Source organism: Archocentrus centrarchus, unplaced genomic scaffold (genome assembly GCF_007364275.1).
Source record: "Archocentrus centrarchus isolate MPI-CPG fArcCen1 unplaced genomic scaffold, fArcCen1 scaffold_80_ctg1, whole genome shotgun sequence".
In the NCBI taxonomy this organism is placed as follows: Eukaryota; Metazoa; Chordata; class Actinopteri; order Cichliformes; family Cichlidae; genus Archocentrus; species Archocentrus centrarchus.
In genome coordinates, this window is record NW_022060291.1 from 167,501 (window position 1) to 191,645 (window position 24,145).

The 24,145-nt window shown below is 44.2% G+C and overlaps 2 protein-coding genes and 1 pseudogene across 2 annotated transcripts in view; all 3 read right to left on the reverse strand.

Annotated features, from left to right (window-relative positions):
* LOC115777832 (odorant receptor 131-2-like) overlaps positions 1 to 5,262 on the reverse strand; it is a 7,744-nt gene extending 2,482 nt beyond the window's left edge. Inside the window, exons 1-3 of the mRNA XM_030725834.1 lie at positions 5,162 to 5,262; positions 4,515 to 4,653; positions 3,766 to 4,191 (exon numbers count right to left, since the gene is read on the reverse strand). Of these exons, the coding sequence (XP_030581694.1) occupies positions 3,766 to 4,191; positions 4,515 to 4,653; positions 5,162 to 5,226 (630 nt within the window). The 5' untranslated portion in view covers positions 5,227 to 5,262. The remainder of the gene's footprint in view (positions 1 to 3,765; positions 4,192 to 4,514; positions 4,654 to 5,161) is intronic.
* Positions 5,263 to 6,945: 1,683 nt separating this feature from the next.
* LOC115777833 (odorant receptor 131-2-like) lies at positions 6,946 to 9,761 on the reverse strand (annotated as a pseudogene).
* An 11,952-nt stretch (positions 9,762 to 21,713) lies between these two features.
* On the reverse strand, positions 21,714 to 23,049 carry LOC115777834 (odorant receptor 131-2-like). Its single transcript, XM_030725836.1, has 2 exons — positions 22,909 to 23,049; positions 21,714 to 22,523 (listed from the first exon to the last, which is right to left on the reverse strand). The coding sequence occupies exons 1-2, from the start codon at positions 23,038 to 23,040 to the stop codon at positions 21,714 to 21,716; spliced, it is 942 nt and encodes a 313-aa protein (XP_030581696.1). The 5' UTR covers positions 23,041 to 23,049.
* Positions 23,050 to 24,145: the final 1,096 nt, after the last annotated feature.

Genomic DNA, 24,145 nt, shown 5'->3' on the forward strand with positions numbered 1-24,145 from the left:
GTCTCCTGGAGAAGGGCTGGACTCTGTTCCAGTCTGGAGTTGCCCTCGGTGAGAGGCGGCGAGCTGGGGTGGGTATTCTTGTATCCCCCCGGCTTGCTGCCTGTACGTCGGAGTTTTCACCGGTGGACGAGAGGGTAGTTTCCCTGCGCCTTCGGGCTGGGGAACGGGTCCTGACTGTTGTTTGCGCTTATGCGCCGAATGACAGTTCAGGGTACCCACCCTTTTTGGTGTTGCTGGGTGGGGTGCTGGAGAGTGCTCCATCTGGTGACTCCATAGTCTTGCTGGGAGACTTCAACGCTCACGTGGGCAATGACAGTGAGATCTGGAGGGGCGTGATTGGGAGGAACGGCCTGCCCGATCTGAACCCGAATGGTGTTTTGTTATTGGACTTCTGTGCAAACCACAGTTTGTCCAAAACAAACACCGTGTTCGAACACAAGGATGTCCATAAGTGCACAAGGCACCAGGACACCCTAGGTCGCAGGTCGATGATCGATTTTGTAATCGTATCATCAGATCTGCGGCCGTATGTTCTGGACACTCGGGTGAAGAGAGGAGCTGAGCTGTCAACTGATCACCACCTGGTGGTGAGTTGGATCAGGTGGCGGGGGAAGATGCTGGACAGACCTGGCACACCTAAACGTATTGTGAGGGTGCGCTGGGAACGCCTGGCAGAAGCCCCAGTCCGGGAGATCTTCAACTCCCACCTCCGGCAGAACTTCGACAGCATTCCGAGGGAGGCTGAGGACATTGAGTCCGAATGGACCATGTTCCGCACCTCCATTGTTGAGGCTGCTGCTCAGAGCTGTGGCTGCAAGGTGGTTGGTGCCTGTCGTGGTGGTAACCCCCGAACCAGATGGTGGTCACCGGAGGTGAAGGGAGCCATCAAGCTGAAGAAAGAGTCCTATCGGGCTTGGTTAGCCTGTGGGACTCCGGAGGCAGCTGACAGGTATCGACAGGCCAAGCGGAATGCAGCTCGGGTAGTGGCCAAAGCAAAAACTCGGGTGTGGGAGGAGTTTGGTGAGGCTATGGAAAAAGACTTTCGGACGGCATCGAAGCGATTCTGGCAAACCGTCAGGCGACTCAGGAGGGGAAAGCAGTGCTTCACTCACACTGTTTATAGTGCAGGGGGGTTGCTGCTGACTTCAACTGAGGCTATAGTCGGACGGTGGAAGGAATACTTCGAGGACCTTCTGAATCCCACTGACACGCCTTCTGTAGTGGAAGCAGAGTCTGGGGATGAGGGGGATGACTTGACCATCACTGGGGGTGAGGTCACTGAGGTAGTTAAACAACTCCTTGGTGGCAGAGCCTCTGGGGTGGACGAGATTCGCCCTGAGTTCCTGAAGGCTCTGGATGTTGTAGGGCTGTCTTGGTTGACACGCCTCTGCAACATCGCGTGGAGATCTGGGGCAGTGCCATTGGATTGGCAGACCGGGGTGGTGGTCCCCATCTTTAAGAAGGGAGACCGGAGGGTGTGCTCCAACTATCGGGGGATCACACTACTCAGCCTCCCCGGTAAGGTCTATGCCAGGGTGCTGGAAAGGAGGGTGCGTCCGTTAGTTGAACCTCGGATTCAGGAGGAACAATACGGTTTTCGTCCTGGTCGTGGAACGCTGGACCAGCTCTTTATCCTCTCAAGGATATTCGAGTGTGCGTGGGAGTTTGCCCAATCAGTGTACATGTGCTTTGTGGACTTGGAGAAGGCATTCGACCGTGTTCCTCGGGGTGTTCTTTGGGAGGTTCTGCAGGAGTATGGGGTGTCTGGCCCATTGTTGCGGGCCATTCAGTCCTTGTACAACCACAGTGAGAGCTTGGTCTGTATAGCCGGTAATAAGTCGGATTTGTTTCCTGTGGGTGTTGGACTCCGTCAGGGCTGCCCTTTGTCACCAATTCTGTTCATTATTTTTATGGACAGAATTTCTAGGCGTAGCCAGGTGGCGGAAGGCTTCTTCCTTGGTGGCCTCAGAGTCTCATCTCTGCTTTTTGCAGATGATGCGGTTCTGTTGGCTTCATCAGGGGGGGGCCTCCAGCTCGCAGTGGAACGGTTCGCAGCCGAGTGTGAAGCGGCTGGCATGAGAATCAGCACCTCTAAGTCTGAGGCCATGGTCCTCAGCCGGAAAAGGGTGGAGTGCCATCTCCGGCTCAGGAACGAGTTCTTGCCTCAAGTGGAGGAGTTTAAGTATCTCGGGGTCTTGTTCACGAGTGATGGGAGAAGGGAACGGGAGATCGACAGGCGGATCGGGGCTGCTTCTGCAGTGATGCGGACGCTGCACCGGTCCGTCGTGGTGAAGAGGGAGCTTAGCATAAAAGCGAAGCTCTCGATTTACCGGTCGATCTACGTTCCTACCCTCACCTATGGTCACGAGCTTTGGGTAGTGACCGAAAGAATAAGATCGCGAATACAAGCGGCAGAAATGAGTTTCCTTCGAAGGGTGGCTGGCCTCTCCCTTAGAGATAAGGTGAGGAGTGCGGCCATCCGGGAGGGGCTCGGAGTAGAGCCGCTGCTCCTCCACATCGAAAGGAGCCAGTTGAGGTGGCTCGGGCATCTGATTAGGATGCCTCCTGGCCGCCTCCTGGGTGAGGTGTTCCGGGCATGTCCCACTGGGAAGAGGCCCCGTGGTAGACCCAGGACACGCTGGAGAGATTATGTATCTCGGCTGGCCTGGGAACGCCTTGGGGTCCCTCCGGATGAGCTGGAGGAGGTGGCTGGGGAGAGGATGGATGGATGGATACTTGACCTCCCTTTCTAGAGGCAGCCTCTCTTGCCTAACCCAGAGGGAGCATTACACTGTTTTCTGGCAGAAAACCATGACCTCAGACTTGGAGGTGCTGACTCTTATCCCAGCTGTTTCACACATGGCTGCAAACCAATCCAGTGGATGCTGAAGGTCACACTCTGATGAAGCCAACACAACCACATCATCTACAAAAAAGCATGTTATTATGAGGTTCTCAAAGCAGATTGCCTCCTTACTTTGACTATGCCATGAGATCCTGTTCCCGAAAATCCCAAACAGGACTGGAGACAAGAAGCAACCCTGGAGGAGTCCATCACCCCCTGAAAACATGCTTGACATTGTGCCACTTTGCATATACATTGACATGATAGCCATAGCATTGGGTCTTGAGCCCTGCATTCTGGCAATACACCAAACAGATGCCCCCACGTAATCCAGTCTCAAGCCACCTCCAGATCCACAAAACACACTTAGACTAGATGGTCAAACTAAAACAAAGGTGAAGATCTGATCCACTGTTCCACAGCTTAGATGAAATCCACATTTCTATTCTTGGATCCGAAATTTGACAATCGTCCAGAGCATCGTTTCCATCACGCTGGAATAAACTTTCCCTGGGAGGCCCAGCAGTGTAATACCACAATAACTGGAGCACACGCTCCAGTCCTGCTTATTGAAAATGGGACCTACCACCTCTGGTCTACCACTCCACAGTCACTGTCACAGACCTCCATGTTCTCCTTGCTCATTGTTCAGGGAAACAAAAATAGAATTAACTGAACAGTTTCATCACACCATCTTTGAACATTTAGTGAGAACAAAAATGAATCAACACAACAGCTTCATGATAAATAGCATCTTTTTTGGTGGGGAGGGGGTACTTCTGATAAAGGCTGATAAACTGAAGGTGGATGATGATGTTTGGCTGATACATCGCTGCATCCCTGTATCTTAGCTCACTTTAACAGAGAGGAGTCATGGTTAACATTAGTTGCACAGTTACTTTGCGTGCTGTGACACCCACCTGCACCCCATGAAGCAGCACAGTGTTTCTGGCTCTCTTCACTGAGATGACTCCTGTGGAGACAGCCCGCACCGCCAGCATGATCTTACAGTAGGTGTAGAGCAGCGTAAGAGCCACAAAGGAGAAGTAAGTCCCATCAAACACACAGTTCTTGTAGTAGAGGGACTGGTCACGAAAAAGAAGTGAGTAGTCACAAAAAATCTTAGTGTGGAAGAAACTTGGAGGCTCTTTCATGATGGTGATGAGGAGGTCGATGATGGGCGGGGTGGTGGTGAGGATGAAGATAACACCAATGAGGAGGAGGGTGCGGGGGATGGTGCACATCTGGCTGTAGTGCAGAGGGAAGCAGATGGAGATGTAGCGCTCCACGGCCATGCCGGCCAGGATGAGAGGAGTGGAGCGGGTGGTGACGACTGCTGTCACGAGCTGAGGATTGGGGGGGGAATAAAAATATGTGAATTATTTTGTAGATCCTAGCTTTCAGTCCCACAGCAACAGATACAGATTTATGTTCTTTTTACAGACTTCTTTACTGCCTAAATATACAGAGCCTGTGATCCCCCCACCCTCTTCATCCCCCCATTAGATAATGTGTAGAAATAATTCACACATCACAGTCAGGATCCCTGTGGCTAAATAGGATGTTGTGTTGACTGTTTCCCTTTTTGCCTTAATATCCTTCCATGTGGGACCCAGAAAGATTTCTTAAACAGTTACTGGTGACACACATATGTGATGGGTTGATTTACCAGAATGCAGCAAACTGAGGCATGGATCTTCCTGAAGATGTAGCTGATCACATAGAGAGCTGTTACCAGGGTTAGCTGCAGAGCATCATTGATCACCATGCAGATGAACATGATGTACCGGGGGTTCACGTAGAAGAGACTAGAGCCAGAGAAAAACTAAAGCTGAGAGAGAGACTTTGTCTCATGTGTTGGACACAACAAGGAAGGGTGAGCTTCAGACTCATTCTCACTACAGGAAAAAGTCTAAGTGAGGGTGCTGCCTGGGTAGAAGAGACACAATGACCACAATGAAGCCTCTGAACTATTTTTACATCAGGACAAATACGAGCAGGCAGACCTCATACGGACCGTGAAAGTGGAACTATGTACTGTCACCTTTGGTAGTTTTGCTGTATCTGTAAGTTTTGTGATGACTGCTAACTCCTCAGTAAAGTAAAGAAAATTATTTTATAAGATGAGATGATATAGTTTTGGTATGTTAAATAATATTTTTTTCAAAAGTGACAGAAAATTTGGAGTAAGATGCATGTATTTGTATTTTGGCTCAGAGTTTCAGTCAAACAGCACATGTCTGAACACGTGTGCATCAGTCATCGTGCGTGTTCACACACAAACATACGCACAGGTGTCCCTGAGGCTATGAGCACCTGTGTCGTAGGAAGGTGTGCACCATGCTGCCGTTGATGATGCTGAGGGTCAGCCACACCAGCATGGCCACTATGTTCTTGGTCAGAACACTCGAGAAGCTCTCCTTAAAGCCCTCTGTGGCTACAGAGGTGCCATTTGACATCAGTAGATCCAGAGGCCCCGAGGAGGTGGAGTTCACGACCAACATCTCCTCCTTCTCTCTGTCTGAAGGAGCAGAAAAATAAAGTTTGCACACGTTTGCGTGCGTATAAACAAGATCAGCATCCTGAGCAAGAGAAACTAAAATATAAGCACAGCAAAATGGTAACATGGCACAGCTAATAGAGAAATTATAGTGGGAAAGGCTAACCTATATTAACATTTTATAATAATAAACATATAAACATGCTACCCTGCACACACCTGCAGCCACAGATATCCTTTCCACACCTGCTCAGGGGTTCATGGCTCACAGAGAAAGCTTCAAAATCTGCAGTGAGGTCAGAAAAAAATCTGTTTCTGTTCTGCTGTAAAAGGATCCTCATCATTATTATTATATACATATATTGTTAGTAATGTATTAATGCAAATCCTGTAACACATTTAATACATTTATATGCAAATGAACTTTGTTCAGCATCTCATAAACATGCAGTTTGTTATCTGAAAGGAAAATGAGAGCTGGATTAGACATAAACACACGTCTCATTTCACTGTTTCCACATCCACATGTCTCAGTTTCATATAATAGTCTGAAGAAATATAAAAATGTTTTTTTTAAACTTTCAACCTTTTCAAACCAACAAGTAAGAAACATTCACTTTAAATGTTGCATTAATGTCTGTTGTATCCTAAAGCTTCTACAGCAACAACAGTAAGTGCTGAGACAGATGAGAGCCTCTCTCTGGGTCAGCAGCCTCCTGTGGCAGCCTGCTGCCTCATATAAGCCCCCTAAATAAGGGCCATCCTTTCCACAGTGATGTCAGAGTACTAACAGGAGCTCTGTAATGGTAAAAAGCTATAGAAACAGCATTAATCACAATACCACTATTGTCACGTATGCAGTGATACACAATGTGTCTCTCTGTGCTCTGTGTAAAAATCATATTCATGCCCATATAGAAGCTGTAAGGAGCACAAAGACAAAATAAACCGAGTCAGAGTCGTCTGAAATGATTTAGTCACAGAAAGAATCACAAACATGAGTCTGATATCAAAACACAGTTAAAAATCAGGCCTTTCATTTCTAACACTTTAATGCCTACTGCATCATATTTAATACGTGAGTTTTTGAGACTATTACATCATCAGTGTGAGTTTCCCAAAAACCTAAATAATTCATATTTGCTCCATTTTTACTGCTAAAGTATATATTGTGCAATTTAAAACTCAAATATGCAAATTATTTTATTTCACTAGGTTCAATAAAGACTCCATTTTTAAAAAGAAATCATCAGTTTTGAGACATGCCTGAGCAGTATTAATACACCAGCTTTGGCCCATCCAGCTTGTGTGAGGGAAACAAATTTTAACATGTCTCTCATCCCTGCTCTAATTAACTAATTAACATCAAACGAGACATTAATGGATGATTTTTACAAGAGAGAACAGATTGTGCCACAAGGTGGCGCTGTTTTCTGTTGAGCCTGGATCCATGAGACTGAGTCACAGTATCCTCTCCTGAAGGATAAATTAGTTTGCAATAGAGTATCTATGTACATCCTCTGTATGTTTAATTGCCATCATTTACTGTACATGTTCAGTCATTTTCAACACATTTTTATATTTGAAATAAAGCTTTTATTTATTTTATAAAGTCATCTTTGTCTTTGGGAGTTACTTTCTTCTCTCTGTTTCTGCCTCTGTCAGTCAGAAGTTGCATCTTCAGGTATTTCCTGAACTTTGTGTCTCTGACACCGTAGATGATCGGGCTCAGAAACCGGGGCAGGATGTAGACAGTCAGGTAGTTTGCATATCGGAGTTCGAGGATCTGGCCTGGGAAGATGATGTGCAGGACGATCTCCACACTAGGGGAGATGTAGGAGAGCATGCACATGGCCAGCTGGACCCCGTGGAGGAGGATGGTGTTCCTGGCTTTCCGGGCTGATGTCTTCTCTGTGGAGAGGGCCCTGGCTGCAAACAGGATCTTCAAGTAGGTGATGACCAGAGTCAGAAACACACAGGAGAAGTAGATAATATCAAAGGCTTGTCTTTTGTACGCCAGGATCGGGTCTTTGAACACATTCTGGCGCAAGCAGAACACCGACTCATGAAAGAAGCTCAGAGACTCGGTTGCCAGCGTCACAAACAGATCTGTAATATCCGGAGCCACACTTATAAACCAAATCAGCCCGATAACAATGTAAGTCCTCCTCACGGTGCAGATCTGGGTATATCTAAGAGGTTCACATATGGCTATGTAGCGCTCTATGGCCATACTAGCTAAGTTGACGGGGGTGTTTCTGGTGGTGAAGACTGCCACCAGCAAGAAGACGCAGCAGAAGGAGACGTTAATCTTGTAAAAGATGTAGCTGAGGACAAAAAGCATGATGGTGACGGTCAGCTGGATGGCATCATTGATCACCATGTGGATGAAGAGGATGTAGCGAGGGTCATCATAAAAGATCTGAAGGACAAAGGAAGAGAGGAGGGTGAAAACGTTGTGTGTGTGTCAGTAACAGTGACATGGGCTGGAGGCACTCTCACCCTTTCAGAAATAAGTCCATAAGTACTAATAACTGAAACTTTGTGAATAAATAACAGAGAAATAAGCAGCTGCTTAACCAACTCATTCCTCATCCCGTGGATGGACTCCCTACCACTGGGCAGGTGACAGCAGTCCTTGCTCTGCTCTGCAGCCTCACTGAGCGTGGTACGGTAGCCCGAGAGCAGCTTCTCTGTGTGCTGCATCCAAAGCTCACAGCAACTATCCAGACAAGCTCGGGAGCCCCCATCTCAGCTGCAAATCAGGACTGTGCAGCTGTAATAACACAGTCCTCTATGGAGAGGTGGCTGAGAGGCAGCAGAATGGCATCGAGGGCTGCCATAAATGGGATTTTCACAATAAGAGTGGGGGCATTATTTTTTCATGGATTATAAAAAAAAAAGGTTGCAAAATATACAAAATATACTCGTAAATTCTAAAATACACAAAAGCACATCTGTGTGAAATCATTGCCTTTACTGTTACAGGCCCAATCATGCTTTCATATGTAATCGTCCCACAGAGGCCCATCTTTGGTTTCCATTAATCATTATAATTTATTAAGCATGTCAAACAGTTTTCAGGCTCCAGCTGTTGAAACATGAGGATTTTCTGCTTTTGTCTGTTGCATTAAAATCATCTTTTGATTTTAAACTTTGATTTTAAATAATCTGAGGACATGACTCAAAAAGACTGGTCATTTTTGCACGGAGCTGCATGTGTAGCACGGTCAGCTGCTCTTTGGCAACAAGAACACTGTTAACACACGACACCTTCAGTTGCTACAGAAGTGTGTTGATACACACTCCCTTTAAACATTAAGATCACCTTTAAAATATTCCACAGTTCAGTCCATGAATCTGAATACTGTGTTTTGAACATGTGTTGCTGTGGTTTTCTTTGTCTGTGCTCTTTTTTTGCTGTGTTTTTGTAACTCGGTTTTTATTTCAGCGCAGTGTAAAAAAACATAGACCACCTGCCATTTGCTATAAAACTTTCTACAACTTTGTCAGAAAATAGTGAAAAAAGGATCTTTGTCTGAATGCAGTTTACAATAAGTTTACGTTAAACAGCGCTTAATGAATTCATACATTTTCCTAAACACAGTTCAGGGCTGTGAGGGCGCTGCAGGACCACTAAAACATCATTTTAACCTTACAGTGACTGAAAAACCTTAAAATTTTATATTTGAGAGATGCTGGAAGTATGTGTGTGTGTGTGTGCGTGTGTGTGTGTGTGTACCTGGTGTCTAAAAAACGTAACCACCAAGGTGCCGTTGATGTAACTGAGTGTGAGCCAGACCAGAACCACAATCAGGTTCTTGACAAATGCTGTGGTGAACGTATCTCTGATGAGCAGGAGCTGATCCCACAGCAAAGAGAAGGAAACACAAACACAGTCATTGTATCAGCATGAAGCCATCAGCACAGACATGAAACAGGAAGTGAAGAACGACAGTAATTTGAAGCAGGACACAAAATATTTTCTCTTTATTATTTATTTGTGTGTGTCGGACCTGAGTCAGAGTTACAACTACCAAAGGAGTTGGTGACTCACTTCACAGTAAAAATTAGATCAAATTTGTCCAGTTTAATAAAATCTGGACTGAATTTTCCTGCTTCAATCCTGATGAAGGTCAACCATGATTAAAAACTGAGGACACAACATGTTAGAACCCAACAACACATGATAAGAACCACATACAACAAAAAACAAAACATGATAAAAACACAAAGACACAGCACAGGGTTGCATATGTAGCAGACTTTGGTTGTAAGTTATTCTTTTACACCATAAAGTAAATCCAAAAGATTTTTCATATTTTTCACGCTGCTTTACTGAACCTGATACGGGAAAGTCATGTTGCTTCTGGGACCCACTGGTGAATTCATGCTTCACACGAGAGACCTGAGACACAACGTTTGGACAACACAGGGTAGCACGTTTGTATGTTAGAGAACTGACTCTGATACAGCACAATATAATCTTTTCAATAATCAATTTATAAACAATCAAATTCTCAACCCCTGCCTGACACGAGTGTCAGCACAGACGCACTTAAGGCCAGAACACATAATGCTGTTAATTATTTCATTTATATTAATATAGCCAATGCATTTAGACCTATTCCAACATTTCTTATTTTTAATAGAAACACAAAAGCATAAACAATCACAACGTTATTAAACTGCCAGTGAGTGATCATCAACTTAAATATTGTGTGCTTACAGATTGAGTGAGCCTTTGAAGCTGAAAGATTTTGCCCAAATAACTCATTCAAAATGTTCCATTACATAAAAATCACCTCAAATGAGGAACATGTACTGATTCAACTTTGGGTAAATTATATTTAAAAAGTTACATTTGAATGTTATTCTAGATTTAAAATAAAATAAAAAAAGAGCCACAATAACTGCTGGCATGCAAACAAACCGGTACCTGCCGTACCTGAGTCCAGGTGAGATGCAGAAGACAGGCAGTATGAGAGGCGAGCCTTTATAAGCACTTGAGTGTTTATCAGAGGAAGGAAAGCATCATGATGATGACAGTGATGGTGGTGTTGGTATATGTGATTATGATGATAACCATCATTTTACTAAAATCGTTTTAACCAGTTTTTCTCCCTCCACGAGACCTTTTTCATGAATGTGGCAGGAAAAAGTAAATAAATGTAGATCTCTGCCACATGAACCAACTCACTGCTTTTACTGTAAGAGGACCAGTCATATATAATCACCCAACAAAGGCCCAGTCTGAACTTTATTATTCTTATTATTCTTTGGTCCAGCTTCTTGACGTTTTCCTGTCAGTTTTAGACTAAAGAAAACACATACAGGATTAATCGGCAGTTTTGCCATGATGCTGGCAACAGAAATCTTCAAGTAGCGTAGCTGGAGGTCAGTGACAGAGATGAAGACCTTCTGGGGGTCGGCAACTAAGGAGACCCTCTACAGGCCGGCGTCACAGGAGACAACAGCACACCTTCATTGGCTTGGCTGGGGGCCGATGTCAGTGGTGGTGACAGGACCCCTCTGGAGGCTCAGCTGGTGACCCGCAATCAAAGTGGAGACCCTTGGAATCAGGTGGCACCGGACTGGAACCCTCAGACTTACTTCAGTTCACTTCAATTCAAATTTATTTATATAGAGCCAAATCACAACAGCTGCCTTAATGCGCTTTGTATTGTAAGGTATAAAATGAACTTTGTGTGTGCTCTATTTAAGGAATGATTCACAATTATCAACCCCCCCCCCCCCCCCCCCCCCCCCAAAAAAAAAGGGTAAAAATTTTTTTTCACGACTTTTAATTTCACCTGGTTCTTTGATATTGCAACATAATAGGAAGTACTAAAAACCACAGAACCCCACAAGGGACATGGGAGAGAGATGTACTTTTGTGAGATCTTGCAAAACTTTTTAATTTTAGGCCGTGCGCTTCTGCATTAATCTTGATACTTCAGCGTCCGTAAGGACGTTGAAAGGATCAGCGAGAGATTGCAGCAAAAGTTCAATTCAGTTCACTTCAATTCAATTTTATTTATATAGTGCCAAATCACAACATACAGTCGCCTCAAGGTGCTTTGTATTGTGAGTAAAGACCCTACAATGACACAGAGAAAACCCAAAGGTCAAAACGACCCCCTAAAAGGCCAAAAGTGGCCTTTAATTTATAATTCAGTGGTTCCTGTTGGCCGTAACCAAAACTGTACAGGCATGAAGGTGTGAACCTGACTGACTGTCTCGCTCTCACGCCATCACTACTTCACTGATCGCCACAAACACACACAGCGCTGCCCCTCCCCCTTCTCCTCTCAGCCACTCAGCTCACAGTGATGGAGGACACACACCTATTCATCTATATCATATATACAGTGAACCCTCGTTTATCGCGGGGGTTACGTTCCAAAAATAACCCACGATAGGCGAAATCCGTGAAGTAGTAGTTTTTACAATTATTATACAGTACTATAGAAGGACACCAAAGATCCAAACCTGTTTTCAAGCCGAACACATTCTGTGCTGGACAGAGACGAGGGATGGAGGAGATTGATTGACAGCCAATCAGGACGCAGAACACGATGCGCATTCTTACACTGTTAAAAAAAACAAACAAAAAAAAAAAAAAAGCATAAAAACTGCACTAAAAAAATCCGTGAAACAGTGAGGCCGCGAGAGGTGAAGCGCGTTATAACGAGGGTTCACTGTATTCATAAAATAATATGAATATATAGGAATGTAGTAATATATGAAGATATACGTGAGCAATGGAGGTGCGGAACACGGTCCATTCAGACTCAAAGTCCTCAGCCTACCTCAGAATGCTGCTGAAGTTCTGCTGGAGGTGGGAGTTCAAGATCTCATGGACTGAGGCCTCTGCAAGGCGTTCCCAGCGTGCTCTCACTACACTTTTACCATCACCGGGTACGTCCAGCATCCTCCCCCACCAACTGATCCAACTCACCCCCAAGTTGGTGATCAGGTGACAGCTCAGCTCCTCTCTTCACCCAAGTGTCCAGAACATAACGCCACAGATCCGATGATATGATTACAAAATCGATCATCGACCTGCGACCTAGGGTGTCCTGGTGCCATCTGCAGTTATTAGTGGTGGGCGGATTGATCCAAATATCAATAATTGGTATTGGTATTGATATTGATCAGTACCAGATCATTTTGTACACTTTATTTATGAAAAAGTCCAGACATCACAATGTATGGAAAATCGTTTTGTTACTGTTCTAATGATTCAGATCAAAAACTTTTATTTTGATAAAGTATTTTCTATTTACCTACAAACGTTTCCCAGTTCTACTCTGGGTTTTAACTAATTCATGATCCAAAGGAAAAAAATCACAAAACACTTAAACTTCATGAAAATTATTCATAATTGTTGAAAAGTATCAGTACTGGCCTTGTATTTACTTGGTATCGGATCGATAACAAATCTTGTAGTGTCGCACATCACTAGCACTTATGGACATCCTTATGTTTGAACAGGGTGTTCATTATGGACAAGCTCTGGTTTGCACAGAAGTCCAATAACAAGACACCATTCGGGTTCAGATTGGGCAGGCCGTTCGTCCCAATCACACCTCTTCCAGGTCTCAATGTCATTGCCCACGTGAGCATTGAAATCTCCCAGTCAGCAGATGGCACACCCTTGAGCACCCTGCTCAGCGAGTCCAAGAATTTTATTCAGCACATAAGTACAAAAAACTGTCAGGACCGTTCCGGGGCCCGAAGGTGCAGGGAAGCAACCCTCTCATCTACCGCTGAAAACAGCAACAAGCTAGGGAATACGAGAATATCCACCCCAGCTCACTGGGGGCAACTCCAGAATGGAACCGTGTCCAGCCCCTCTGCAGGAGACAAGCCCAGGCCATGTGTTGAGGCAAGCCCAACAAATCTAGCTGTTATCTCTCAACCTCACGCACTAGCTCAGGCTCCTTCCCCACCAGAGAGGTGACATTCCATGTCCCAATAGCTAGTCTTGATAGTTGAGGATTGGTCCACCGGGGCCTCTGCCCTTGGCCACCACCCGACACACACTGCGTCCAACCCCTACGATGCCTCCTGTGGGTGATGGACCTACAGAAAGGTGGGCCCATGTCGTCTCTTAGGGCTGCGCCTGGCTGGGCACCACAAGTTAATGACTGGCCACCAGATGCTCTCCCTTGAGCTCCCTTCCTAGGCCTGCCTCCAGGGTGGGGCCCTGGACGGTCCGTCCATTGGTTGAACCCCGGATTCAAGAGGAACAATACGGTTTTCGTACTGGACGTGGAATGCTGGACCAGCTCTTTCTCCTCTCGAGGGTGATTGAGTACACGTGGGCGTTTGCCCAACCAGTCTGTGTGTGCTTTGTGGACTTGGAGAAGGCAAGCTATCCTGTGGGAGGTGCTGCATGAATATGGGGTGTCTGGACCATTGTTGCAGCCCCTTGTCCCTGTACAACCGCAGTGAGACCATGGTCCACATAGCCGGCAATAAGTTGGACTTGTTTCATGTGGGTGTTGGACTTTTTCACAATTCTGTCCATAATTTTTTTTGACAGACTTTCTAGGCCTAGCCATGTGGTGGAGGGCTTCTGACTTGGTGGCCTCAGAATCGTGTCTCCGCTTTTTGCGAATGATATGGTCCTGCTGGATCCATCAGGGGTGGCCTCCTGCTGGTAGGAGAATGGTCTGCAGCCGAGTGTGAAGCGGCTGGTATGAGAATCAGCACCTCTAAGTCTGAGGCCATGGTCCTCAGCCAGAAAAGGGTGGAGTGCCCTCTCCACTTCAGGGATGACTTTCTGCCCTAGATATTCTTGTTCACGAGTGATGGGAGAGCGGAAGATGGGACAGACGGATTGGGGCAGCGTCTGTAGTGATGCAGATGCTGCACCGGTCTGTCCTGGTGAAAAGGGAGCTGAGCGTAAAAGCAAAGCTGTCGATTTACTGGTCGATCTACGTTGGTGGAGGTGGCTGGAAAGAGGGAAGTATGGGCTTCTCTGCTTAGGCTGCTGCCCCCACGACCTGACCCCGGATAAGTGGAAGAAAATGGATGGATGGATTACACAGCAGTGGGGAATGCATTTTATTACATTAGAAATATTTCTGAAAGTGCCATAACTACGTTTAAGGATATAAATCTTTAATTATTATGCTCTTCAATGCCATGTGTCAACAGAGTGCAGAGTAACTACCTAAACTCTGCTCCCAATGAGGTTGATTATCACGTCAATAGTTTACATACTGTGCTCTGAAAAGGAAAGCCTCAAAACAGAAGTGCCTGACTCCATGGTATAATTCATAAATGTGCAGCTTAAAGCACATAACCCATAAGCTGGAGAGGGAATGGTGTCACACTAAGAAGATGTTCCTTTAGCCTGGAAAAAGAGTTTATTGCTCTACAATAAAGCCTTCTGTAAGCTTTCTTACTATTCCTCATTAATTGAAGAAAATAAGAACAACCCCAGGTTTGTTTTCAGCACTGTAGCCAGGCTGACAAAGAGCCAGAGCTCTGTAGAGCCGAGTATTCCTTTCACTTTTTTGAGGATTTTGAGGAGTGTCATGGTTTTATCATGATTGGAGTGCCCGTGTGTTTTTTGTCAAGCCTTGATTTGTTTTTGGATTATTTTCTACTTCTGGCTCCCACACAGATTTTTGTATTTTAGTTTTTGTTTTGCAATACACAACTTTTAAGTTATGTCTGTATCCAGAGTCCTGCATCTGGGTCCATCTCTGCCTATCACACCGCCCGACATGACAGAATGACGCGGCCATCATATGGACCCGCCGACTCAAAGATTTCCGCCAATGAGCAAGAGGAGAAAATCTCAGAACTAATAGACTGTGCCCAGCAGATCATTCAGGCCACAGATGAGCATAAAAGGCTAATGCAACTGGCATTCTGCTGTGGACTGATTTCTTCCTCTTCTTGGCTCCTCACCTATCCTGTCATGGCTTCACTGGCACACTTCGTCATCATGCTCCGTAAAAACCTGCAATATGAACTGTACAACATTGGTTGCCTGGTCCAGGGGAAAGACTCAGCTTTTTCCCTTCAAGCCATTACAATTCACCTCTCCTGCAGCCTCTCACTTCTCCACCGCCTTCTCCTCCACTCAGTCATCTTCACAGTCACCCCCTCGCTCTCAAGACCCGCCATCGTCTCCTCTACTCACCTGCCCAGCCACGTTTTTGTCCCTAATGTGGGTTGAAGAAGAGGAGCCAGCTGCTGCCATTCCCAGGGCTTCCACTTCTCAGAGGAAGCAGCGTGCCCGGCATCGACACTCCTCTCCACCTTCAGAGACAGCTGTTCCTCAGGACTCTGAGTTTTTGGCTTTTAAGCCACGGCCATGTCCTCGCCGCCACGGAGCAGCCCAACCACGTCCACGTCCTTGCCGTTCTAAAGCGGCCCAGCCAAGTCCACCCTGGCTGCAGCAGCCTCCAAGCAACCACAGTTTCCGTCTCAGACGGCTGCAACAGCCTCCAAGCAACCACCGTCCACACCTCAGTCAGCTGTAGCTCCAACCGCCCTCCAGTCACAGTCAGCTCCCCAGTCAGCTGCCCCAGCATCCAAGCAGCCCCAGTCTGCTCTCCTAGCTTCCCCACAGCCACCCTGAACTGTTTTGCCTCGTCGCCCGTTTTGTGTTTGGACTGTTTTTCCGGCCTGGTGCCGCCGCTTTTTGTTTATTTCTTGTTAATGTTTAGACTATGTGGCCCTTTTTGTTTTCTTTGCCTTGAGTCCTGCTTCTAGGTCCACCTCTGCCTATCACAGCACCCGACATGACATGTAGTGACTTTACGGATTTCTTCATAAATATATTTTTAACCATTAGAAAAAAATATTATCATTCATTACCATCTCAAAGATTTATCTTCATGTTTGGCTGCTTTCAGCACTGCTGGTATTTGTTTAGCCTCTCTTGCTCCGATTGATCTTTCTGAGTTAACGTCAATTGTTATGTTCTCCAAACCATCAATATGTCTATTAGACCTCATAAAATTATTATTGTGCATGTGGAGGATTGTTCTGCTCCACTCCAACCCGCAGTCTCACCTCCACTGAGCACCTGAGCGTCCAAAATTGCCTCATTCCAGTGCCTCTGGGTCTATGAGTCCTGATGAGGCCTGGTCAGGTTGAAGTATTAAGTGCGACCACAAGTGGTATTCCAACCATTTCAGGGACTAATTCTGGTGGAATTGTGGCTATTATTCCCCTGAGTGGCAGATATATATTGATGATTTTTATCCTGAGCAGTTTAAGTGTTTGTGCATTTTTGGTGTTTTTTTTAACTGTGTGTGTGTGTGTGTGTGCCTACTAGACATCTTGGGTTTTAGTTAATTTTTGTATTTTATTGGTGTGGCTGTTAACCACTGAGTTATTTTATAATTGTAGTATCCAGTTGTGCAAATTCCTAATTGTGTTTTTTTTTTTTTTTTTATTTTATTATTGGACGTGCTGTGGAGGACGAGCCAGTGGCAGAGTGGCCCACTCCCCAGGTGGTGGGTCCCCCCTCTCCTTCTGCTCACATTTTGTTGTTGTGCAGCACTCCAGGTGTAGCTGTGGTGTTGTGCGTTTTGTTTGTTTCTATCCCCTTTTGTGAGGGCCCCCAGTTACCGGTAAGTCCAGCCCAGCCTCTTGATTTTTTTATTTTGAGTTCCTCTGCTGGTCCACAATTAGCACTACAGCCCAGACACCTTATGTTATTATGTTCAGCCTTTAAATGGTATTGTTTTAATAAAGTATTCCTTTTTTTTTTGACAATTGAACCATTTCTTGTCCTGGTGTGTTTATTCAAGCCTGTGTAATTTCTGATACTAATTTTGAATCAATTTCTTTATAAACCTAATATTTCCTGGGGGGTGAAATTTCCCCAGGTGGCGTTGTCTCTACATATGAAGAGAAACCTTGACCGCATCGTCACATGGGCAGTAATTAAACCATTAGTTAAAAAGCCATCAGTTGACTCAGCTGTTTAAGCTAATTATAGACCAACAAGAATGCTGTTCTAGTCGTACCACCACAAACTCTTAGGGCACAGAAGGAGGCCTACTAGTGATAAACAGTAAGATGCCCTAGCCCCTTGAAGACATTCGACTGTGGTTACTGGTCTCTCTAGATTAATGATTCTCAAAACACAGGCATTTTTTGTATACAAGTGTAGATAATTGTTTATTTATTTATTTATTTTTGCCTTGACTACTTTTCCGATTTCTGACTTATGTATGATTAGATGTCGTAATTGTCATGCCTATTCTTATTTGGACAATTGGCACTCTTTACCACATGACCTCACAATGAGTGTTTGTGTGTGTGTGTGTGTGGGGGGGGGGGGGGGGGGGGGGGGGGTGCGGTATAAAATGTTTGTTGCAACCTGTGATTGTTAAGTCTGAAGAAGGGCAGTTGTGCCTGAAACATCACTTTCTCGAGGCTTTGTTATTAAATTTTTCTTCCAGGAGCTTTTCTAGTGTGCAGACTCTCTTTTTGCTCAGTTTTCGCTTTTGTTTCTGCCCCCTTCTGAACTTTTTTGGATGTGCGTGTTCCTCTTCAGTGCTGTGATCTTAAACCAAAGTCGCCAATAACCAGAGTTTGTTCCTTGGCGGGTGTGTCACAGAGTGGGGAAAAAATGGTTAGAAATGTGAGCGGGTTGGTGGTGTACCAGGTGCTTCTGTTTAAGACTATGCTTCCTCCTCACAGACACCCAGCCAGTCTGATTTCCTGGATGCTCAGGACAATCTGCTGGGGGAGATCTAACGGTGGCTAAGCTACCTTGGTCTGCACCAACTACAGGGGCCTGGCTACCTGCAGGATTTTCCAGGGTTTGGAGGAGAGTCTCAAATTCACTTAGCCTCGCCTCTAAAGCTACAAAGAGGCTATATTTATTACAAGTACCATTAGTGCTGAAGAAGGTTGAGGATTAACTAAACACCTGACACAGAGCAAAAAAATGCAGGAGGGACAGGAGAAGACACCATGCTGCTAGAGACTTGGCAAAGAGGTACAGAAGTTGGAACAATCAGAGTATGTGGTAAAGATTCCACCAAATGGAAATGTCATATATTCACTTGGTCCAACATAATGGGAAGAACAGGTTGGTTTTCAACTGCTCATTTAGGTACCAGGGAGAGAACCATAACAAGCTCCTCTTGCCTGGACCAAGCTTGGGTTTTACACTTCTGAGTCTTACTGTGCTTCTGGGACCACACTGATCCAATTAGTACCACCATGTGGAACTAATGTCGGAAGACAAATCACTGCTGCATTTCCTGTGGTGGGACTTACAGAGAGAAGGTCTTCCCCAGCATCTATCAGAATTCAGGTCCTTCCTTGTGGGACAGCATGCAGTACTTGTACATTGCAGCTTTCCTGTTCACTCCTGGCATACAGCTTGATTTCATCCATTTAGAGGAGGTGACAGATGTCCAAAGACTAAGAGGCTTCATCAAAAACTCAATGGGAATGTGGAGAACAACACTAGAGGCCAACTTCAAATCAATTGCACAAGTCACCATCAAGTGTGGGATTTACTAAGGAGATGCTCTGTCCCTACTGCTGTTCTGCAGAGGCCTGAACCCCCTCAGCTAGATCATTAATAAGACTGGATACAGATACTGTCTACGGCATGGAGCAAATATCGCCACCTCCTCTACATGGATGACATCACACTGTATGCCAGAAGTGAACGAGATATTGATTCACTGATCTACACCACTAGGATCTACATCAATGACATTGGAATGTCATCTGGACTGGAGAAGTGTAGTCTGAGGGTAACAAAGTGAGGGAAGTTAGTCAGAACTGAGGGGATTGCACAACCAGAAGGAAACACTGAAGACACTGAAGACATCTACAAGTACCTTGGAATCCCATGGGAGAATGGGAAGCATGAAGGGGCCACTAGGAAAGCTGCAACATCCAAGTACCTGCAGAGAGTAAGGCAAGTTGTGAAGAGTCAGATGAATGTGAAAAACAAGATCCAGGCAATCAACGACTATGCCCTGCCAGTTGTCAGATACCTTGCTGGGATAATAAGCTGGCCAAAGAAGGAGCTAGAAGCCACTGACATCAAGACAAGAAAGCTCCTTACCATGCATGGAGGGTTTCACCCCACATCCAGCATCCGGAGACTGTACGCTAAGCAGAAGGAAGGAGGGCAAGGACTAGTGACTGTTAGAACCACTATCCTAGATGAAGGAACAAAGATCCATGAACACATCAGGAAGATGGCCACAAAGGATCATGTGCTTAGTGAGTACCTCAGGCAGCAGAAATCCGAGAAAGAAGAGGAGAAAGAGCAGGAACCATCATGGAAGGACAGGCCTCTGCACGGCATGTACCGCCGGCAGATTGAAGAAGAGGTTGATATAGAGAAATCCTACCAATGGATGGACAATTCTGGACTGACAGACAGCAAAGAAGCGCTAATCATGGCAGCACAGGAACATGTTCTGAGCACAAGATCGATAGAGGCTGGGGTCTACCACACCAGGCGCAGGCTGTGCAGAGATGCCCCTGAGACAATCCAGCATATAACAGCAGGGTGCAAGATGCTAGCAGGCAGGGCATACATGGAACAACATAACCAGTGGCCAGCATAGAATATAGGTGTTTGTGTATACTGTTCCGGCGACTTGGTTATGGCCGGCATACTATACAGATGTTCTTATATACTATGCCAGCTACTGGGTTATAGGCGGCATAGAATACAGCAAGATCTGTGCCAATTATGACCTGGAAGTCTCAAGGTCAAAAAGGGTGGTTGAGAATAACAGAGCTAAGATCCTGTGGGACTTCCAGACACAGACAAACTTGTGGTGGCTAACCAACCGAGCATCGTAGTGGTGGACAAACAAAGGAAGAAGGTCGTAGTGATAGATGTTGCAATACCAAGTGATGGCAACAGCTTGAGAATGTGAAAGTTGACGGTAACAGTGGTCCCATGGTAATTGGAACATTTGGGCCAGTGACCTCAACTGGGGTTTTTTTATATATATATATTTATTAGGGGTGGGACTCGATTAAAAAAATTAATCGAATTAACTACAAGCTTTGTAATTAATTAATCGAAATTAATCGCATTTTAATCGCATTTCAATATTTAACATGATAAATATTAATTTAAGTTTGGTTGATGAATGAAGCAATATACATAAGCTTAAACTTCAAAATTTTGTTTATTTTCCCACCAGTCTACTACACAGACCAATGAAGGGTGGAAGTGCTCCTGTGATAAACTCCTGACATTAAAGTTAAGCATCATAACTGGATAGTTTTATTCAACATTAATGTCTCACTTGTTATAGTTGGAAATTAATCATTCTCTCAGCTGTATTCCTTGATGTTGAAATGTGTTATGCTTGTTTTAACAGCTTATTTTGAATTAAAGACTTAAAATTAAACCACAAAAAAGAGAAAAAGTTCGTTCTCCGTTTAACAGCTGTTTTTACACAGCTGTGCTTCGCACTCACGGTTGCTAGGCGACATGAGCTACGCAGAGGTGACGGCAGCTGATATGAAGGCTAGCTGCTCACTTCCGGCCTTTGTGGCGTTCGTGGGCTGCGAAAGACGTGGGCCGGGTCCTTCGCAGGATGCGGCCCCTAATTTGGACATTGTGCGTCGATATAATCTGTATGCCTGGAACTCGTGCACTGAGAAACGTTCCACGGTGCAAAGTGCGATTAAAATGCGTTAAAAATTTTAACGCGTTAATTTCCCTGTAATTAATTAATCGAAATTAACGCGTTAAAGTCCCACCCCTAATATTTATATATATATATATATATATATATATATATATATATATATATATATATATATATATATATATATATAAAAAACCCAACAAAATATGGAACAGTTCAAGGGGTATGAATACTTTTGCAAGCCACTGTATATATATACAGTGTATATATATATACACACAAAGTGGTATACATTTGTGAAGTGGAAAGAAAATTATACATGATTCAAAACATTTTTTACAAATAAAAAACTGAAAAGTGTGGTGTGTCAATACTTTGTGGAACCACCTTTTGCTACAGTTACAGCTGCAAGTATTTTAGGGTATGTATACCATTTTGTGTTGGTCTTTCACATTAAATTCCAGTGAAATATATTTATGTTTGTGGTTGTAATGTGACAAAATATGGAAAAGTTCAAGGGGGTGAATACTTTTGCAAGCCACTGTGTATGTATATAAAAATCATAACTTCTTTGTATAACCTGGTTTCAGTGAGATGGCAGTTGAGAAAAACAACATTTTAGGAATAGAGTGACGTAAGAAATATATTTCAGTGCTATCTTTAATTGGTGTCTATCCAGACGAAAAAACAACAACAAAAATGAAGATTAATGAACCTCAGCCATTTAAATGTAAAGAAGCTAGTAACATTGCTTTGGTCTTGTCTGAGTTGTCTGTGGATGAATGTTTGCCTTTGGAGTGTATAACAGGTATCTTTTCAGGTATTTTCTGAATGTCTTATCTCGTATCCCGTAAACAATTGGACTGATGAGTCGAGGCAGAATCTGAACAAATACTGAGACTGTGTAGCGAATGGTCAGTACTTCTTTTGGGAACAAGTTTGTCAAACCATTAAGCATTAAATCATACACGTAGGTGAGCATACACAGCAGCAGCTGGAAGCCATGGAGCAGCACTGTGTTTCTTGCTTTCTTGGCATTTGCAGTAGCTGTCTGTGCAGTGAAAAGGATTCTGAAATATGTATATAAAAGTGTGAGCCAAACAATAACCAGCAATACAATGTTGGATGCATCCTTTTTTTTTTCTAGCTCGGGATGTCTGAAAATAGATCCTCTAAGACAGAAAACTCTGGAATTAAAGAAATCTTTGGATTCTGTTACCAAGATGGTAAATAAATCTGGCAGAATTACAAGTGAACTTAGCAGCCATATCACTAGGATCACAACAGTTACATTTTTGACTGTACAGATCTGTGGGTGCTGGAGAGGGAAGCATATAGCAACATAACACTCTACTGCCATTACAGCGAGTGTCAGTGGATTGTTGAGATTGCAAATTATGACTGTCAACAGCAAAATTATGCAAAAGGGGACATGGAGAGTGAACATAATGTAACTGATAACTTGAATGAGGGTGAACAGGCTCAGCAGGAGAATATCATTGATAACCAGATGAATGTACAGGATATAACGAGGATTTGTGTTGAAAACCTGAAGAGAAGGAGAAGACTGTTTAGAGCAGGGGTGGGCAACTCCAGGCCTCGAGGTCCGGTGTTCTGCAGGTTTTAGATGTGTCTCTGCTTCAACACACCTGAGTCAAATATAGAAGTCATTAGCAGGACTCTGGAGAACTTGACTGCATACTGAGGAGGTAATTCAGCCATTTGATTCAGGTGTGTTGGATCAGGGACACATCTAAAACCTGCAGGACACCGGCCCTCGAGGCCTGGAATTGCCCACCCCTGGTTTAGAGCATAAAAGGCAAATTATGGAAATGGTGCAGCATCGCATCACATTATACTCTATCCTACATGCATTCCAAATATACATAATGAATTCATGCAAATTTAATGTCAGAAATGAAGAAAATACAGACCTCATGTTTTTTGAATGTGTGCACTAAAGTACTGTTGACATAGACAATGGAGACAGAGAGAACCACAGTAATCAGATTCTTGACAATAGCTGTGCTTAAGGAGTCCCGATACACCACTGTTGTCGAATTCATGCCAGCATTTGAAAGGTTCTTGAGACGTCTGAAAAGTGTCCTTGAAACCTGGAAACATTATTCATCAGGTTCTTGACATTTTTGCTGGATGTCCAATAACAGTTACTAGACCAAAAAATTTCTAAGTGCAAACATATATTTCACATTTGATCAGAGTGAATAAAAGAAGATCCAGAAATGTTTGTTTATACACATGATGTTCTTGCAATGCCAATGCAATGGTTGATAATGTCTAAAACAAATCTAGTGAACAGAATATTCAAAATTTGTTACAATAAAAATAACCACAAAATATAATATTGTGTGTTTATACACAGAAAAACACAAAGAACAGGTGCTCACCTGGTTATGGTCTCACACAGCATTCACCTAGGAGGTCAGGTGGATGTGACAGTAAATGCTCATCGTCAGTCGTTTTATGGCTGTGTGTTTGTGTGTGTATGTGTGCATGTGTGTGTGTGGGGTGTGTGTGTGTGTGTGTGTGTTACTTCAGTAAGTGTGCTTTTGGCCACATTATGTGACTCATCATTCATCATTCCTTCCATAACCACCATTGCGGTCGTAGGAAGACATGAGAGATCCTAACATAGCTGTCTATGTCATGGCAGATAGAATATTAGAATAGAATAGAATTTATTGTCATTATACATACAACGAAATTAATCATCATACATACAACAAAATTAATCACACCGGGCATTGGTGATGAAATAATCATCACCAATGCCCGGTGTGTTTATTGGCTCCCTATAAAAATAAATGGCACTATAAAATGGCTGCTCTATTCGGAGTACCACAGCAGCCATGCTCTGCTAGCTGCAGCCGTTAGCTAACTGAAATAAAAGCTAGATAAAAACATCCTTAAAACTCACATCAACACACCAAAGTAATCAAAACGATACAAATACATCTTAAAACTTTTCTTAACAACATCAGTCAGTGTGAGGATGAAGCTATTACATTGAATAAATAAACAAAACATATGAAAGAGCCACAACAAAACTTACCCTCACCAGTCACCACAGTGTTGTGAGGGAGAAAGTAAAGCGACCCAACGTTCACGGGAGCGTAGCGCACTTCCGGTTTTTCAAAATAAAATACAACA